Below are 15,009 nucleotides of genomic sequence, written 5' to 3'. Positions count from 1 at the left end.
CGAAGCTCTTGTCTTATCTCTTTAATTGAGAGCTGATGTAATAGCTTCAAATATGTCATTGTAATCAAAGCCTACCTCCTCTCGTTGAGTAGCCTATAATCCCACTTCTGACACCAATTGTAATAACTTAAGTGAGGTAACTCAACGAGGCACATATATCTTTATTTACACGACATCACAAGTTCATAAAACATCATCTTTCTTAGGCACAGTCTTTTCACTTCGGCTCTCAACTTGGGCGGAAATCGTTCTCCTCTCTTCCTAATGTTGACATCCTTTTTAGTCTAATTTATCACAGTGCGCACCTTCTAGCTTAGATGTCGGTGTGCATGGCGGAGTTATAACAATATATATATATATATATATAATTGTAAGTGCAAAGTTCTTTTCCTTAAATAAGCCTGTTTTGGCAGGGCTGCTCCTTAGTGTTAAAGAAAAAGCTCCATTAAAAATCTGTTATATGTAAAGTTTATTTCTTATTAACTGTTTATGTACTGGTAATGAAATTATGTGTACACTGACATTTCTTTAGAGAAAATGTGCATATGAAACATGCAATAAAACAAATTTAATCATATTCTACATCTTTTATGACTATTAATCTTTAGAGACCAATTGTTTGTATTTACAAATAATTTTAATAGTGAACTGACACTACAGTACCTATGTTGGTATATTTAGGCTTAGACTATAATATAGTATAAATAGTAATTGTCTGAAATAAATTCATTTGGACACTTGTCTTTTTACTTCTCTTTCTTCAATATCGACACCACTTTCAGAAACCAGCACTTAATTAGTATGGTACTATGAACATCAATAAAGCTCTTTCAAAGGAGGAATTTGCAAACACTACACAAGGAAAAAGTCTGGCATTTAACATTCACTTTACCAATTGTATGTTGATGCACTTTATCAATAATAATGTAGGCCTACAAGTTGAATTTTTTACCCTTGGGATGTGACCTATCTAAATTTCAGTTTTGACCCTCTTAGTATTGCAACTTAGTGGCGTATCAAAATAAAAGCTTTGACCCTTGTAGTATTACACATGTGATGTGGACTAACTGGATAACCCTAACCCTACACTTGCAAACTATATGGAGAACTGCCTAATCTGGAAACCACTGAGCAGTTCTTGAGATGTGACCTATCTAGATACAAGTTTAGACCCTTGTATTAATAAGTAGCCTAACTAAAATAATCTAAATACAGGTTTTGAATCTTGTCTGTTATTCTGACATCTATTTTATAATTACAACTTCAAAAAAGTGCCAGAGAAAAACAATTAAGGCAACCCACACAAGCTCCAGCAGGATTAAGTTGCAGTGTGCAGCTTAACTTTTTTAGTATGCCTCACAAGCCACATAAAAGAAAATACCTCAGCCTCCAGTGGATGACAAAAGTCATTATGTAATATGAAGGACCAACTCTATATGAGCAAGGAATTTCTTCAGCCAAGGCTTAGCACTTTTCCCTTTTAAAGTTGCTTACAGCAACCTCTAACTAAATCAGAGGAAATCTGGGATACTTTCAAAGAAGCTATTTAGAGCACACCAGAGAGAAACCATTAAGAAGAGTTAAGTATCAAATAATATTAGGAAATAATTCTCTTTCAAGGAACATCTGTAATAAGATAAGAAAGCTATGTCAATGAACCTGTCTAGACAAAAAAAAAAAATTAATCCACCTTTTGTTTTTAAATAAAATTTTATTATAAAAAGAAACTATGAAAAGATTCACACATGAAACGTTTATCAAGTTTAAAAAAAAGAAATTCAAGCATGTTCAAACACAACAAACATTCAATGGGCTAATGCTTCCATAGTCAGTATATGATAGCTCCCAGTAAGATCTGTGTTGGTAAATTTAAATACAGAACAAACTCTAATCTTCATCCCAGTCTTTATTTTGTTTAGCTTTTGGTCCGCCAGCTCTCTTGGCCATAATAATCTGAAACACAAGCAAAGACTTTCAGCACCAAATGAAGGACGTGAGCAATCAAACGTTGAGGAGAGAAAAAGTTCAAGGATGTGCTAGAGCAGGGGTTCTCAACGTGTGGGTCGCGACTCCCTTGGGGGTCGATTGACAATTTGCCAGGGGTCGCTTAAGACCATCGAAAATTATTAATTGTAAAAAATTGTTATTGTCTATTCTTCTATTGCTGTATGTGTGTGGTGGGGGTCGCTGAAGAGTGGGGGATTGTAAAAAGGGGTCGCCGATCATAAAAGGTTGAGAACCGCTGTGCTAGAGCAATGGCATTACAGTGACATTTAGAGAGTGAGCATGAGGTGGGACAGAAACATGAAAACAACTAACAGGACATAAGCAAAGTAATAAATCTAGATTGTAAATTTAACAAACATTTTAAATACAAATTTTAGAGATGCCTTTTCACTTGCTCCACACCTTGTAACCATTTATGCAAGAAAAACACTTCTCTTGCAGGACATTTCAATATGTTTCTGCCAACATGATTCTACCAATCATTCTCATTCCAGTTACTCAAATTCCTTCTAAGTGCCATACCACCACTCTAAAGATGTCTTTTTTCTGACCAAAAACAGGCCCAATAAAATAAATGTGTCCTGAATACCTATCACATTTTGAGTATCTACCATTCAATTGATCGACTCTCTTTTTACTAAAAGGAAGTGTGTGCTGTAGACATCAGGAAAATGCATTTCTGCAGCTGATAATAGCATTCAACACTTTTCCCATTAGGCAAAGGTTTTATTTTAAAAAATGTGAAAGATAAGCCAAAGTACTGACAGCCCGTTAACAAGATTTTATTGGCAATATGGTAAACATGATAGTTGTAATTAATGCAGGCAGTCCAGGGAAGTTTGATATAACAAAGTTTTAACATGTCAGTATTTTGTATTACAACCCAGATAATGGGTCTTATAACCCAAAGTGAATGAAAACATCCCCAGCTCTACTTAGTGCACTATAAAGATAAATTTTATTACCTGATCTACACGAAGTACAGTGCAGGCAGCGGATGTGGCGAATTTCAAACCCCAGTATTTGGTTATGTACAGATCAAATATTTTAGCTTCAGCAGCATCCATGACTGCAGCACTTTCAGCCTAGAACACAGAAGACACTTATTTTAAAACATGGCAAATACTCAAACCATTATAGAAAAACTCAGCAAACACTCTTGGATCAAGCAAAAAAACATGATTCTAGAAAACTACTCTAAATGTTCATTTCAGAGAATGATCCAAAACATGTAGTTCATGATAAAATTATAAAGGCTAGATCTAAAACATGTAGTTCATGATAAAATTATAAAGGCTAGATCTAAAACATGTAGTTCATGATAAAATTATAAAGGCTAGATCTAAAACATGTAGTTCATGATAAAATTATAAAGGCTAGATCTAAAACATGTAGTTCATGATAAAATTATAAAGGCTAGATCTAAAACATGTAGTTCATGATAAAATTATAAAGGCTAGATCTAAAACATGTAGTTCATGATAAAATTATAAAGGCTAGATCTAAAACATGTAGTTCATGATAAAATTATAAAGGCTAGATCTAAAACATGTAGTTCATGATAAAATTATAAAGGCTAGATCTAAAACATGTAGTTCATGATAAAATTATAAAGGCTAGATCTAAAACATGTAGTTCATGATAAAATTATAAAGGCTAGATCTAAAACATGTAGTTCATGATAAAATTATAAAGGCTAGATCTAAAACATGTAGTTCATGATAAAATTATAAAGGCTAGATCTAAAACATGCAGTTCATGATAAAATTATAAAGGCTAGATCTAAAACATGTAGTTCATGATAAAATTATAAAGGCTAGATCTAAAACATGTAGTTCATGATAAAATTATAAAGGCTAGATCTAAAACATGTAGTTCATGATAAAATTATAAAGGCTAGATCTAAAACATGTAGTTCATGATAAAATTATAAAGGCTAGATCTAAAACATGTAGTTCATGATAAAATTATTAAGGCTAGATCTAAAACATGTAGTTCATGATAAAATTATAAAGGCTAGATCTAAAACATGTAGTTCATGATAAAATTATAAAGGCTAGATCCAAAACATGTAGTTCATGATAAAATTATAAAGGCTAGATCTAAAACATGTAGTTCATGATAAAATTATAAAGGCTAGATCTAAACCATGTAGTTCATGATAAAATTATAAAGGCTAGCTTAAAGATGGGAAAAGCCGTTGAAGTAGACCCACGTGAAAAATGAAATGGCTGCAGCAAGGAGATTCGAGTGACTTTGAAAGTAGAATTTAAAATACTTTAATGTCTTTTTTAAATTAAATTAAATTTATGATTTGAATTTTAATAAACTGATAAAGAAAATCTGTGTATCTATAATAGGAAGCACAAAGTAAGGTGTATGTCCCGAATAAAAATCAAAACAGTTTGACCAATCTTAATAAAAACTTGGCATAAATATTCATTAAATCATGGCGGAGACCATAGTGTAGGTTTAATGTCCCTCCCAAAACCGGGGACCCCAAAAATAAAAAAAAGTAAAATTTATCTCTATTAAAGAACCTAACGTTTTTAATAAATCGGGTAAACCTGTTTTCACAGTAGTTTATATTTGATATGAATATGTCAGCTGAACAGGTGAACCCATTTTCAAATTCTATATTTTTTTTTTGAGACAAAAATGTGAAAGGAACTTTCTCCAAGTTTGACAACTAGATCCGTAATACACTAACAAAGGCCAGCAGGATGCAGTCATATGTGGCTAGTTTTAAAATAAAAATTAGTTTAGCTTAAAAAAGAATTTCAATCTTCAATTTTTTATATATATTTTTTTTATATTTTGGAATAATACATATGCATATATATGAGATTAGATTTGCAATTTAGATCTACAACCTTACCACAGTAAACACAGTCATAGAAAACATACCTCAATATCAATGCCTGCATTGACTTTCTTCTCATGATGAGCAGCATATAGTTTACTAATGGCATCTGTTGCCTGTAACAAGAAACAGCAAAAAGATCAGTTTCAAATAATTCTATGCCAAATCAATGAATAAGGAAATAAATTATTGATCCACTGTAATGACTATCTAAATTAATGACTTTCAGCCACCATCTATACACAAGTCAACTCTCTGTATTATTTTAAGTTTTTAAACAGCATTGGCTATTCTTATTTACATGAAGACTCTTTGATTTCTGACACTTCTAGCCCACGGAAAGCAGAAAACAGCAGTAAAAAATGTGGCTAATTTTTCTCTTTCTTTTTTAAGCTCTTAAGTTAGTCTACATAAACATTCATATAAGTAGCAATCAATTTACATCAAATGCAGCTATTTGGGTCATGGGAAGGTTTACCAGACGTCCAGCAAAAGGACATGCCTTTCTTTTTAGGTCACATCCTCCAGCAGGCATTGGCCTTAAGCGTGAAACTATGGGAATTTCACTTTGCTGTTGACTGCAGTTACAATCAAATTCAATCATTCCCATATTTTGGTTTAAAGACACAGACACAAACCAAAGTACCAACCTTAATTCCTGCATTTTGAGCCAAAGCTTTTGGTACCATTTCCAAAGACTCAGCAAATTTTTTCACAGAATACTGTTCTAAACCAGGAAGACTCTGTAAGGAAGATATTTTCAACATTTTTATTTTGCAACCTGGAGACTTTTTTTTTGTGTAAATATTTTACTCAATTAGCATTCTCACTTCCCAAATAGTCAAACATTTCTGAGTATCGTTGATAAAACTAATACCTTTCTTTGACAAAAAAAAAAGTGCTTACGCATTAAAAACTATTTACGGTTAATGTGACAAATGAAGTTCTAAAAAGCTAGGCTATTGTTTATGTTGTTGGTTCTGAGACCGACTGTCACCCAAGCATCCACATTTCAGAGTAATATAAATTACATTAATGCCCCATGAAAGTAAAGGTGTGAAAAGCATTTACAACCAAGGCCCCACACACCGTTACATTTTTTAAGGCTGTTAATTTCACAAACCTGCCCCAAAAAATATTTCATGCACAGCTCATTAATGCTCCCTACACACACTCACATATTTTGCCCATGGTATGTCATAGAAAAAAAATGTCTGGGTTCATTACGAAAGACAACTATGAAAAAAAAAAAAAAAAAACACCTAAAAATGACATTTTAAAAAATGATTTCTTTATCAATTAATAATCATGTTTTGATTGGCACTAATATATGATTGATTATAAGGAACAGCTCAAATTCCTATCACTCTAAATTCTATAAATAATCAATTCTAATATTATTTGACAACTATGTATATTTTTATAGATCAGTAACAAGTAAGCAACAGAGACAACTCTTGTAGCATACCTCTCCAAAAGTAGAAATCTGTGTAGCCAATTCAATTTCTACTGCTCCAGCACCCGGAAGAATTCTATTATCCTATAGAACACACAAATAAAACTTTTTAAATACATTGTCAGAATGAAAAAAAAACCAGTAAATCACAATAATTTGGGCGTAACACTGACCTTAGTTAATGCCTTGAAAGTATTAACCCCATCATCTATAGCCCTCTCAATGTCATCCATGATGTTTTCCGTGGAGCCTCTTATCACAATAGTGGCTATTGGTGTTTCTTTCTTATCTGGTGAAGACAAGTGCATACACAATTAATGATGACCTTTTGCATTAAATTAATACACTTTTCTATTGGGAGGTGCTGGAATGTTTTAGTTTAACTTAAATCTTTACCTTGTTTAAAAACTATAATTGGAGTGTCACCAATTTCATCTACATAGGCATTATCACAGTATCCTAACTCTTCAGCTGTTGGAGCAGTCTGATAACAGTAAAATTACAAGTGATTACAAAAATGAAATAAAAAAGGAAATACATTAAATAAAAAAAAGCGAACTGATCAGAAATGCATGAAAAACCTACTAACCAGATTGCACAATAGGTCACTAGGTAATTTTATCTCATTAAGTACACATGAAAATTTAAAGCTTCAAAAAAATAAAATGTGCTTAATAGGTTAAATAATTATCTTGTTGCCCACTAGCATTCTGCAGGAGATTTGTGCTAAGGTGTAATTACCTTCAAAATCTGAAGGACCATCTAAAACATTTTACACACAAAAAAAAAGTTTACCAATTTGGGAAGAGCAGTGGCATTGATGGATTTACAAAGACGTCTCAAGTCCCATTTAGACAGTAGTCGAACAACCATAAGTTTGTACTTGTTGGCATAGTGCAGAGCCAAGTCTCCAACCTTCCCACCAGTCACTACCACATTCACACCAGCATCTGCTATCTCTTTGATTTGCTGAAATAAAAAAAAAAAAACTTCAACTACCAACACTCTCGATCTTTAAAATAAATCAGATATTAAGCATACACTTAAAGTCATGATCAGAAATGGTGGCCAGTGTTCAGGATTGTTTCATCAGGTGGTTTTAAGTTTAATAAAATACAAAAACTCTGTGAATCCAGCTCTACTTAAAATATTCTGATAAGTATTTCAAGAGTTATACCCCTTTGCTTAAGCTAAAAAAAAAAAAAAAAAAAAAAAAAAAGTCAGAGTAGAATGCCAGGATGGCGTCATAATATACAATATTTCTGAAATTGATCTCCACAAGCCTAGTGTTTGTTCTTGTATTTACTAGCCTATATAAGCAAAATTCGTTACTGTCAAACAACACTTCAAAACACACAAACCACTTTTCTTCAATTCTAAAAAAACTACCTCAAAACTTCAAAGCTGGACCAATTAGCTGATCTCAAGTATGTGTTTCATATGAATTATTGTAATGTATAATTATAATGCATTATTGTAAAACTATTTCATCCAGGATAATACAGTTTTCAAGATGATTAAAATGATACATCATTCATGAGAAACTTTTAATCTCGTTAGAAAATAATACAGACGGATGAAACTGACCAGCATGAAAATAAAGGTAGGAATGTACTTACCTGTTCCATCAAATTTTCTTCACCTTTGCTAAAACTCATAAGTTCATCTGCATTTTTGATCAAAACTGTTCCCTGCCAATACCAATAGATAATGAGGTTAAAAATTCTCTAAAAGCTACTAAACCCGAAATTCCTAATCAGTAGTTATACAGTGATATACATTACCTTTGTTTCTGTTTGCATAGAATCCAGGGGACAAGAGAAGACAGCTATTTTGGCTTTCTCCACTTTTGTCACATCCCCTTCCACAAGACGTTTAAACACCATACCAGAAACTACAGAGCTTTGTAAAATTCCAGAGCCCTACAGATGATAAATTGTGAACTGATTAAACAAGTAGCCTTTTGCCCAAGTTTGAAGCAAAATTTCCCCTACAATACTCACTAATAAGCGTAACAGCGTCAATATCTAAAATGTCGACGAAATGATAGCATTAACAATGAACACACAACAATGACAATAGAACTGAAACACACTCACCAAAATTTTGCAGACTCTGATATTATCCACACTGAAACTAACTTTCTCTGGAAGTATGGAAACTGTCAAGAACAAAATGTAGAAACATGAGCATGAGGTGAATACATTGTTCATCACTAAGGACTAGAAAGAAAAAGGCATGTTATGCTTCAATTGGACAGCAAAAGAATTCTTACTGCATGCATCCGCGATGACATTGGCCAAGAAATCCTCATTGCCATACTGTTTACTCATGACAGCTGAGCGCACAGCGGGTAAAACTTCCTCTTTGTTCCGTAGATTTTTCACTGTACCCAAAGAAAGTCCTATTAGAAGAAAACAACAGTAACAGATAGTTAGATAATGGTTTGGTGATGAAAAACATCAGAATCATTACTATTATATATATATATATATATATATATATATATATATATATATATATGCAAGGTCAGAAAAAACATATTAATCAGAGAAAATGAAAATATGCCTAATTTAGTTATAAGACAATTCAATTTTAATATTTTTAAAAGCAAGTCCCTTCTATCATGAGATCAAAATATTTTTAAAATATAATAATTCAATTATTGTAGACTAGAGGATTATGAAAATGGCCAACTTAAACAAAACCAATATACCTTCCAAAATATTCAAAGCTTTCTTCAGAGCCATTTCATAACCTTCTGTTACTTCAGCAACAGATAGACCCTACAAAATAGAGGATAAACTTTTTTAGACACTGCAAATTAGAAGCTGAGTTATTGGATTACAAATATTAAGAAACAAAAGTGTCTCCGCTTAAATGAATTTTTTATTTACCATTCTCAACAGTTCTTCAGCATTCTCTAAGAGAGCACCAGCAAAGCCCAAAACAAAATTGGTTCCATCTCCACATTCCTGTTCTTGTTGCTGGGAGGCCATGACAAGAATTTTGGCTGCTGGATGCTCCACTTCCAACTCTCTCAAGATGGTGGCAGCATCATTTGTGACAAAAAGTTTTTCCAAATGATTAATCACCATTTTGTTTTGGCCTGAAAAATGCAAACTCAACAATGAGGCCTATTTTAAATTCTTTTTTAAAATATATATAAATTAAAGAGCTACTGTCTCACCAAACAATATTCAATAATAATAATAAAAAAAAAATCTTGCCTATTAACATTAACAATTTCACCACTAAGCAGTTGTAAGAAACTATCTACCCCATCCCTAAGAGAAGGGATATAACTCTGTATCAGCTATTTTAAAAAATCAATTTTTTGAATAAATTCACAGAAAAAAAACTAATAAAAGTTAACAAAAACCTTCTTTTTATAATAGAAAAAATAGACCTAGAGTTAAGTATCATGTTTGAAGTCATAAATAAGCCTACAGAGCTCAAAAACATTAAAATATCATGTCATATTTAGTTGCCTTCCAATCTCCCGTTTCACTAGATCTAACATATTCAATACTGGATCTAGCATCAATTTTTTATTTATTTTCACTACTATCGGTTTTAAATGGTTCTAAAACACTTACCCCAATCATTATATCCTTATTCTACAGCTTAAACATTAATATTCCCATTAAAATCTTATTCTATTAAAGCCTAAATATGTTCCATTTTCTAGGCTAGCAAAAAAAAACAACAACAACGTAATTTTCAAAAAATCATAAAAATCCATTCTAACATGCTGCAGAGACAAAATAAACACCTAAAAATAGTATCACTATCGCTCTTCTAGGTCAGAGTTAGTAAAGGTATAAATAGTTTTTAAAAAACTAGCAGTGCGTGCGTAAACGAAACAACCCAAAATTGGCGATTGCGAGCGACTCTAGTTGTCAACCAGTAGCGGCGACTCTAGTTGTCAAAGGGTTAACTCAGTAAGTTGAGATTTACCATTGCCATAAATGACCTCACATTAGGCCTATAAATGACCTAGCATAAGAAAGATCCTAAGTTACATTTCTTTTTTAGCTTACCCATTCAATCAATATAACAAAATTGAAAAATAAAATATTAAAATAAGGCCTTTAAATAAAAGTTCCAACCAAATTTAACTTTCGAGAATAAATAAAAATATACCATGAGGGCCAAAAGCAGAAATAGTTGTCTTTGCTAATTCTCTACAAGCATCTATGTTTCTATACACTGCCTCTTCTAGACCACTGAAATGCTGAGGAGTAAAGAATTACAAAATGTTTATGACTAAATCTATAAGGAAATCTTGGTTATATGATAAGGAACTAACACTGTTATAGTCAAACCAGTTATGCAGTATTTTGCAAACATTTTTTTTTATTTAAAGCTGCACATTTTTTTAAAGGTTGATAATATCAGGTAGCAATAAAAAGTATCCATTTCTATGCTCAAATATATTGTTATAATTCTGCTTCTGTGCCAATGCTTATGGTGCACAACAGTGCACAGTTCAACACAAGTAATAGATGGCATGTTAATACAAGCAAGAGGGATTGCTGAGTTCCGCTTAAGTGAGCAGCAAGAGATAGGGAGTCTACGATGTCTGGAGCTAAGAGCCGTCCTTCATGCCACCAGGGAACTAGATTAAGGAACTGGAGCGACACTGGGAAGTATTTTTGGTGGTCTGTTTTAAGGTTCAGGTGGGAAAGGACAGATGGAACTTGTGTTGCAATCATTGTTTGTGTGCTTTGTAACTGTTAATAAACACATCATCAATTATTATTTCCTTTAATTGAGTGCTTGCATCAGATATACAACATTAAAAAAAAAGTCTTTTTATAATGTAGTGCATAAAAAAAAAGTCTTGCCAAGTTTTATTACAAGTTTTGGTCTGTCGCCAAAATAAAAAATTAGGTAAGAAATAAAATATCTATCAACATGTCTTGAAGTTTTGCCTTTCACATTGAACATGCATTTACTTTGGCTTAGAAACACAACTGAATTCAGTTAATAGACAACAATGGAATCGTTTTGGTACTAGTAACTTGCTGGTCAGATAAACAAGGTTATATAAAATTGGTAAATAGACTTAAGACTAAAAATGTAAGAACTATAATCAGTACAAACCAACTAATGCAGACTTAATAGATGGTTATTTTTTGATATCATATAGGATAACAACTATGAACTGTCAATAAGTTATAATTAAAAATAAAGTAAAACCTAGATTTTTGTGTCATTAGTTTTTTAAATATTAAGTTCAGGTGTAAAAAAAACCAAACAAAACAAACAAACAAAAAAAAAAAACATTGAGACTAACTTCAGGGATCTGTTTACATGATGTTGTAGTGATCTTACTAAATTACTATAATTTTGTTTTAATATTTTATTGTATAAACTGTCAATTAGTTATAATTAAAAATAAAGTAAAACCTAGATTTTTGTGTCGTTAGTTGTTTAAATATTAAGTTCAGGTGTAAAAAAAAACAACATTGCGACTAACTTCAGGGATCTGTTTACATGATGTTGTAGTGATCTTCCTAAATTACTATAATTTTGTTTTAATATATTATTGTATAAACATCTGTTTCGTGGATTATTCAATACAATTATTTTCAAAGACGATCTTGATCTTTAGATCGAAGGAGAATGATTCATTATTGTTTTGGTCAAATTACAGTCAAGTAATCTAATTTTGAATACCTCAATATTCAAGCTACAAATGTTAATTAGAATTAGTTTCTTACTGAAATAGTGATTCTTCAATATTGGGTGGTGGGTGAGGAAGCTACACTAAAAATCACATAATTATTTACTTTCTAGTCAATAGTCTCATTTCTTAGGCTAATTAATGTCACTGACAAAAACTAAAAGTACAAATAAGCCTACACTGACCATTAAGAATGCACACTCAGTGTAGTTGAAATATACATTTAATAGAGTCTTAACTGTAGCTAGGCGACAAAACCCGGAAGTGCGGAAGTAAAAAAAATGACAGAAAAGGTTGAGATTGCGATTTTGACTTTTTTTTTTTTTTTAACATAGGCCTCACTTGCAAATTTATTACACTTTTGAATGAAATGTGACAAGTTTTAAACTTGTGTTATCGATTACTTTAGACAAAGGCCTATATAATGCTTAATTACTTTTTTTTTTAAAAGTTATTTATCATTTTAAAATTTATTATCAAAAATACTCCTTTTTTTTTGTTTTTAGCAATACAGGGTCCAGGAAAATGCCCCATGATTCTTTTTTTTTTACGCTAGATATCATGCATGGCTATAATTCTACCAAGTTTTATCGCGATATCTTCGTCGCATTGCTCAAAAACTTGAAAATATGTTAGCATTGTGGGATATGGGTTTTACAGTTTTTTTTTAAGTTTTTGATAAGGAAATTTCGTCCTCGGTGTATAACCATTTGAGGCAATGTAAGGCCTAATATTCTGGATATATTCAAATAGTTTTTGCGTATTTATCGTCGTCAAATGAATTTTAAAGCGCATTTGAAAAAAAATTGTTTCAGGCGATTTTGATCCCACTTTAAAAATATTTTGTACTTTTCTGCCATCACAACACCGCCATTTTGTCCACACCCCTCTGACATTTCTTGAAGCTCTAGACCTGATAATTTGTTTATTTCATCAATATTTACATTCTAAACAAGTGAAGTTCATAAATATAAATGAAATCAGATTTGTGAGCTAGATATTTACTACTAATACTAGATCCACTATTAATTTTCATTTTTTATAAATAGATCTATAGTCTAGGCAACTCAATTCCAACTTTTAAACTTTTTGTTGTCTATTAACTGAATTCAGTTGTGTTTCTAAGCCAAAGTAAATGCATGTTCAATGTGAAAGGCAAAACTTCAAGACATGTTGATAGATATTCTATTTCTTACCTAATTTTTTATTTTGGCGACAGACCAAAAAAAAAATCATAACTTTCTGTTAAACATACAGTCATATTTATACACCATTGGAAAGTTCTTTTAAAGTATTTTAATGATGTACTATGAAAAATTGTTTTTTCAAAGATACATTTTTTATTTCACCTCCCTATAAACTGTAGTAAATTCAGATTTCTACTTTATTGAATTATTTTCAATTTTTAGTTGAATCAACTCTAAATAAACAAAATATATTACAACAGTCAACACACAATTTGGATATCTACAAAATAATTATTAATAATATTAGAGACCTGTTCAAAAATGCAAAAAGCTGCAGGATTACATTTTTCTTTATGTCTTTACCCATTAATGACAGCCTCACATTTTAACATAATCAGCCCAACAGAACTGTTTTGCAGAGAAAACAAAACTTCACATGTTCAGACTACTAGAGATCTCTTGAGTCAGTTGGAATCTATAACTAATCTAGATCTACATTCTATCTATAATAAGGTTTTGAAGGTATTGTATTGTGACTGTCAGTATTGACTGAATAGAGAGAGGGGGAAATAGGATGATTATTGATATTTAAAAGGATAAATAGATCTGCCATCTCTATCTCTACATCTAGAAGTGTGACGCAAGATAAGTTGCTAGATCTAGATTTAAGTCCAGGAATAGACAGAGCCTCAGTCTCAGAAGGGAAGAGTTAGTCTAACATGAAGAGAAGATCACTTTGTAACTGTCACAATTCACAATGAACACCAGGCTGGGAAAAACTAGTTACTAGAGATCTAGTATAGAAATAGAGTATAGTAATAGAGGGAGAGTAGTATAGACTAGATTCTAAATCTAATTCTAGATCTAGACTAATCTAGAGTATTCTAGAGTGATATGAGTAAGAATTAAAAAGTATCTAGATCAGTAAAGTCTAGAATCTAGAATTATCTTGATCAAGTCTACTACCGGACTACCCCAATTAGACTTAACTAGATAATACTAAATTTAAATTAAGTAAATAATATTTAAAATAATACTAGACAAGAGTCACTAGAGACTAGAAGATCTAAAAATTCTACCGACTAGAATCTAGTCTAATTTAATACTAGAAATTTATAGTCACTATATAGACTAATAGAATTTAATAGTGACACTAGTGAGTGACTAGTGACAGACTAGACTAGGGGCTAGTTACACAGTAAGTAATTATTCTAGAAACTTCTTTTTTTTTCTAGAATCTATAAATAATCTTTGACTACTTTGAGAATCTTGGCATTCTCATTCTCTAATTCTATCTAGAAGAATGCGCAATATAGATCTCTAGATCTATAATCTATATTCTAAATCACTCTAGACCTATAATTTCTAGATTCTACTAAATTCTGCAGATCTGAGTCTTAGACTTAGTCTTAGTGTAGATTATAGATAGATGATTGATTAGATTTTAGATCTTATCTGGAATCATGTCTAAGACTGGATTGTGGTTGCTAATTTGATTACGCGACTGACATGATTTTACCAGTCATACCGGCTATTATTCTAGATCTATTAATTACATTTTCAAGAAAAAATATATAAACAACGAAAAAGAAAGTATATAAAACAATCTTTCTATTATAATTCTAGATAGTAAAATTATTGTTTATTTACCCTAGCACCATCTTTCATCATTTGGGCAAAGCCCGGAGCTCGTGGTACGTGCAGCGCCATGTTTGTTGATGTCGTTCCCAAGATGCAAATCTTATTTCGCAAGTGATTGAAAGCGCATGTGCAAGGACATCGAGCAGTGAAGTACTTCCAGGAT

The 15,009-nt window shown here is 31.7% G+C and overlaps 1 protein-coding gene across 2 annotated transcripts; it reads right to left on the bottom strand.

Annotated features, from left to right (window-relative positions):
• Positions 1 to 1,691: 1,691 nt before the first annotated feature.
• LOC106080002 (T-complex protein 1 subunit theta-like) lies at positions 1,692 to 14,989 on the bottom strand. 2 transcript variants are annotated; one of them, XM_056033203.1, is made up of 16 exons: positions 14,856 to 14,989; positions 10,473 to 10,563; positions 9,224 to 9,435; positions 9,043 to 9,112; positions 8,602 to 8,730; positions 8,426 to 8,487; positions 8,111 to 8,248; positions 7,946 to 8,017; positions 7,122 to 7,295; positions 6,723 to 6,810; positions 6,500 to 6,615; positions 6,339 to 6,410; positions 5,521 to 5,613; positions 4,915 to 4,986; positions 2,973 to 3,092; positions 1,692 to 1,953 (listed from the first exon to the last, which is right to left on the bottom strand). In XM_056033203.1, exons 1-16 carry the CDS (start codon positions 14,913 to 14,915, stop codon positions 1,888 to 1,890), a joined length of 1,635 nt encoding a protein of 544 aa, XP_055889178.1. In that variant the 5' UTR covers positions 14,916 to 14,989; the 3' UTR covers positions 1,692 to 1,887. The 2 variants fall into 2 exon arrangements, with proteins under 2 accessions (XP_055889178.1, XP_055889179.1); XM_056033204.1 differs by lacking the exon at positions 14,856 to 14,989 and adding an exon at positions 13,517 to 13,626.
• Between the last annotated feature and the right edge of the window lie 20 nt (positions 14,990 to 15,009).

The sequence above is a fragment of the Biomphalaria glabrata genome, chromosome 6, assembly GCF_947242115.1.
Source record: "Biomphalaria glabrata chromosome 6, xgBioGlab47.1, whole genome shotgun sequence".
Taxonomy (NCBI): Eukaryota; Metazoa; Mollusca; class Gastropoda; family Planorbidae; genus Biomphalaria; species Biomphalaria glabrata.
Note: the sequence above shows the minus strand (reverse complement) of the source record. Positions and strands in the feature narration are given on the sequence as shown.

Bases quoted from the DNA above. Each gene is read 5' to 3' on its own strand.
- LOC106080002 (XM_056033203.1), bottom strand. From the start codon at position 14,915: ATGGCGCTGCACGTACCACGAGCTCCGGGCTTTGCCCAAATGATGAAA. The intron at 6,411-6,499 runs GTCAGTGTTACG...TGTGTTCTATAG, and splicing joins CTTTCAAGGCATTAACTAAG to GATAATAGAATTCTTCCGGG. The intron at 5,614-6,338 runs GTATGCTACAAG...TCTTCCTTACAG, and splicing joins AGATTTCTACTTTTGGAGAG to AGTCTTCCTGGTTTAGAACA.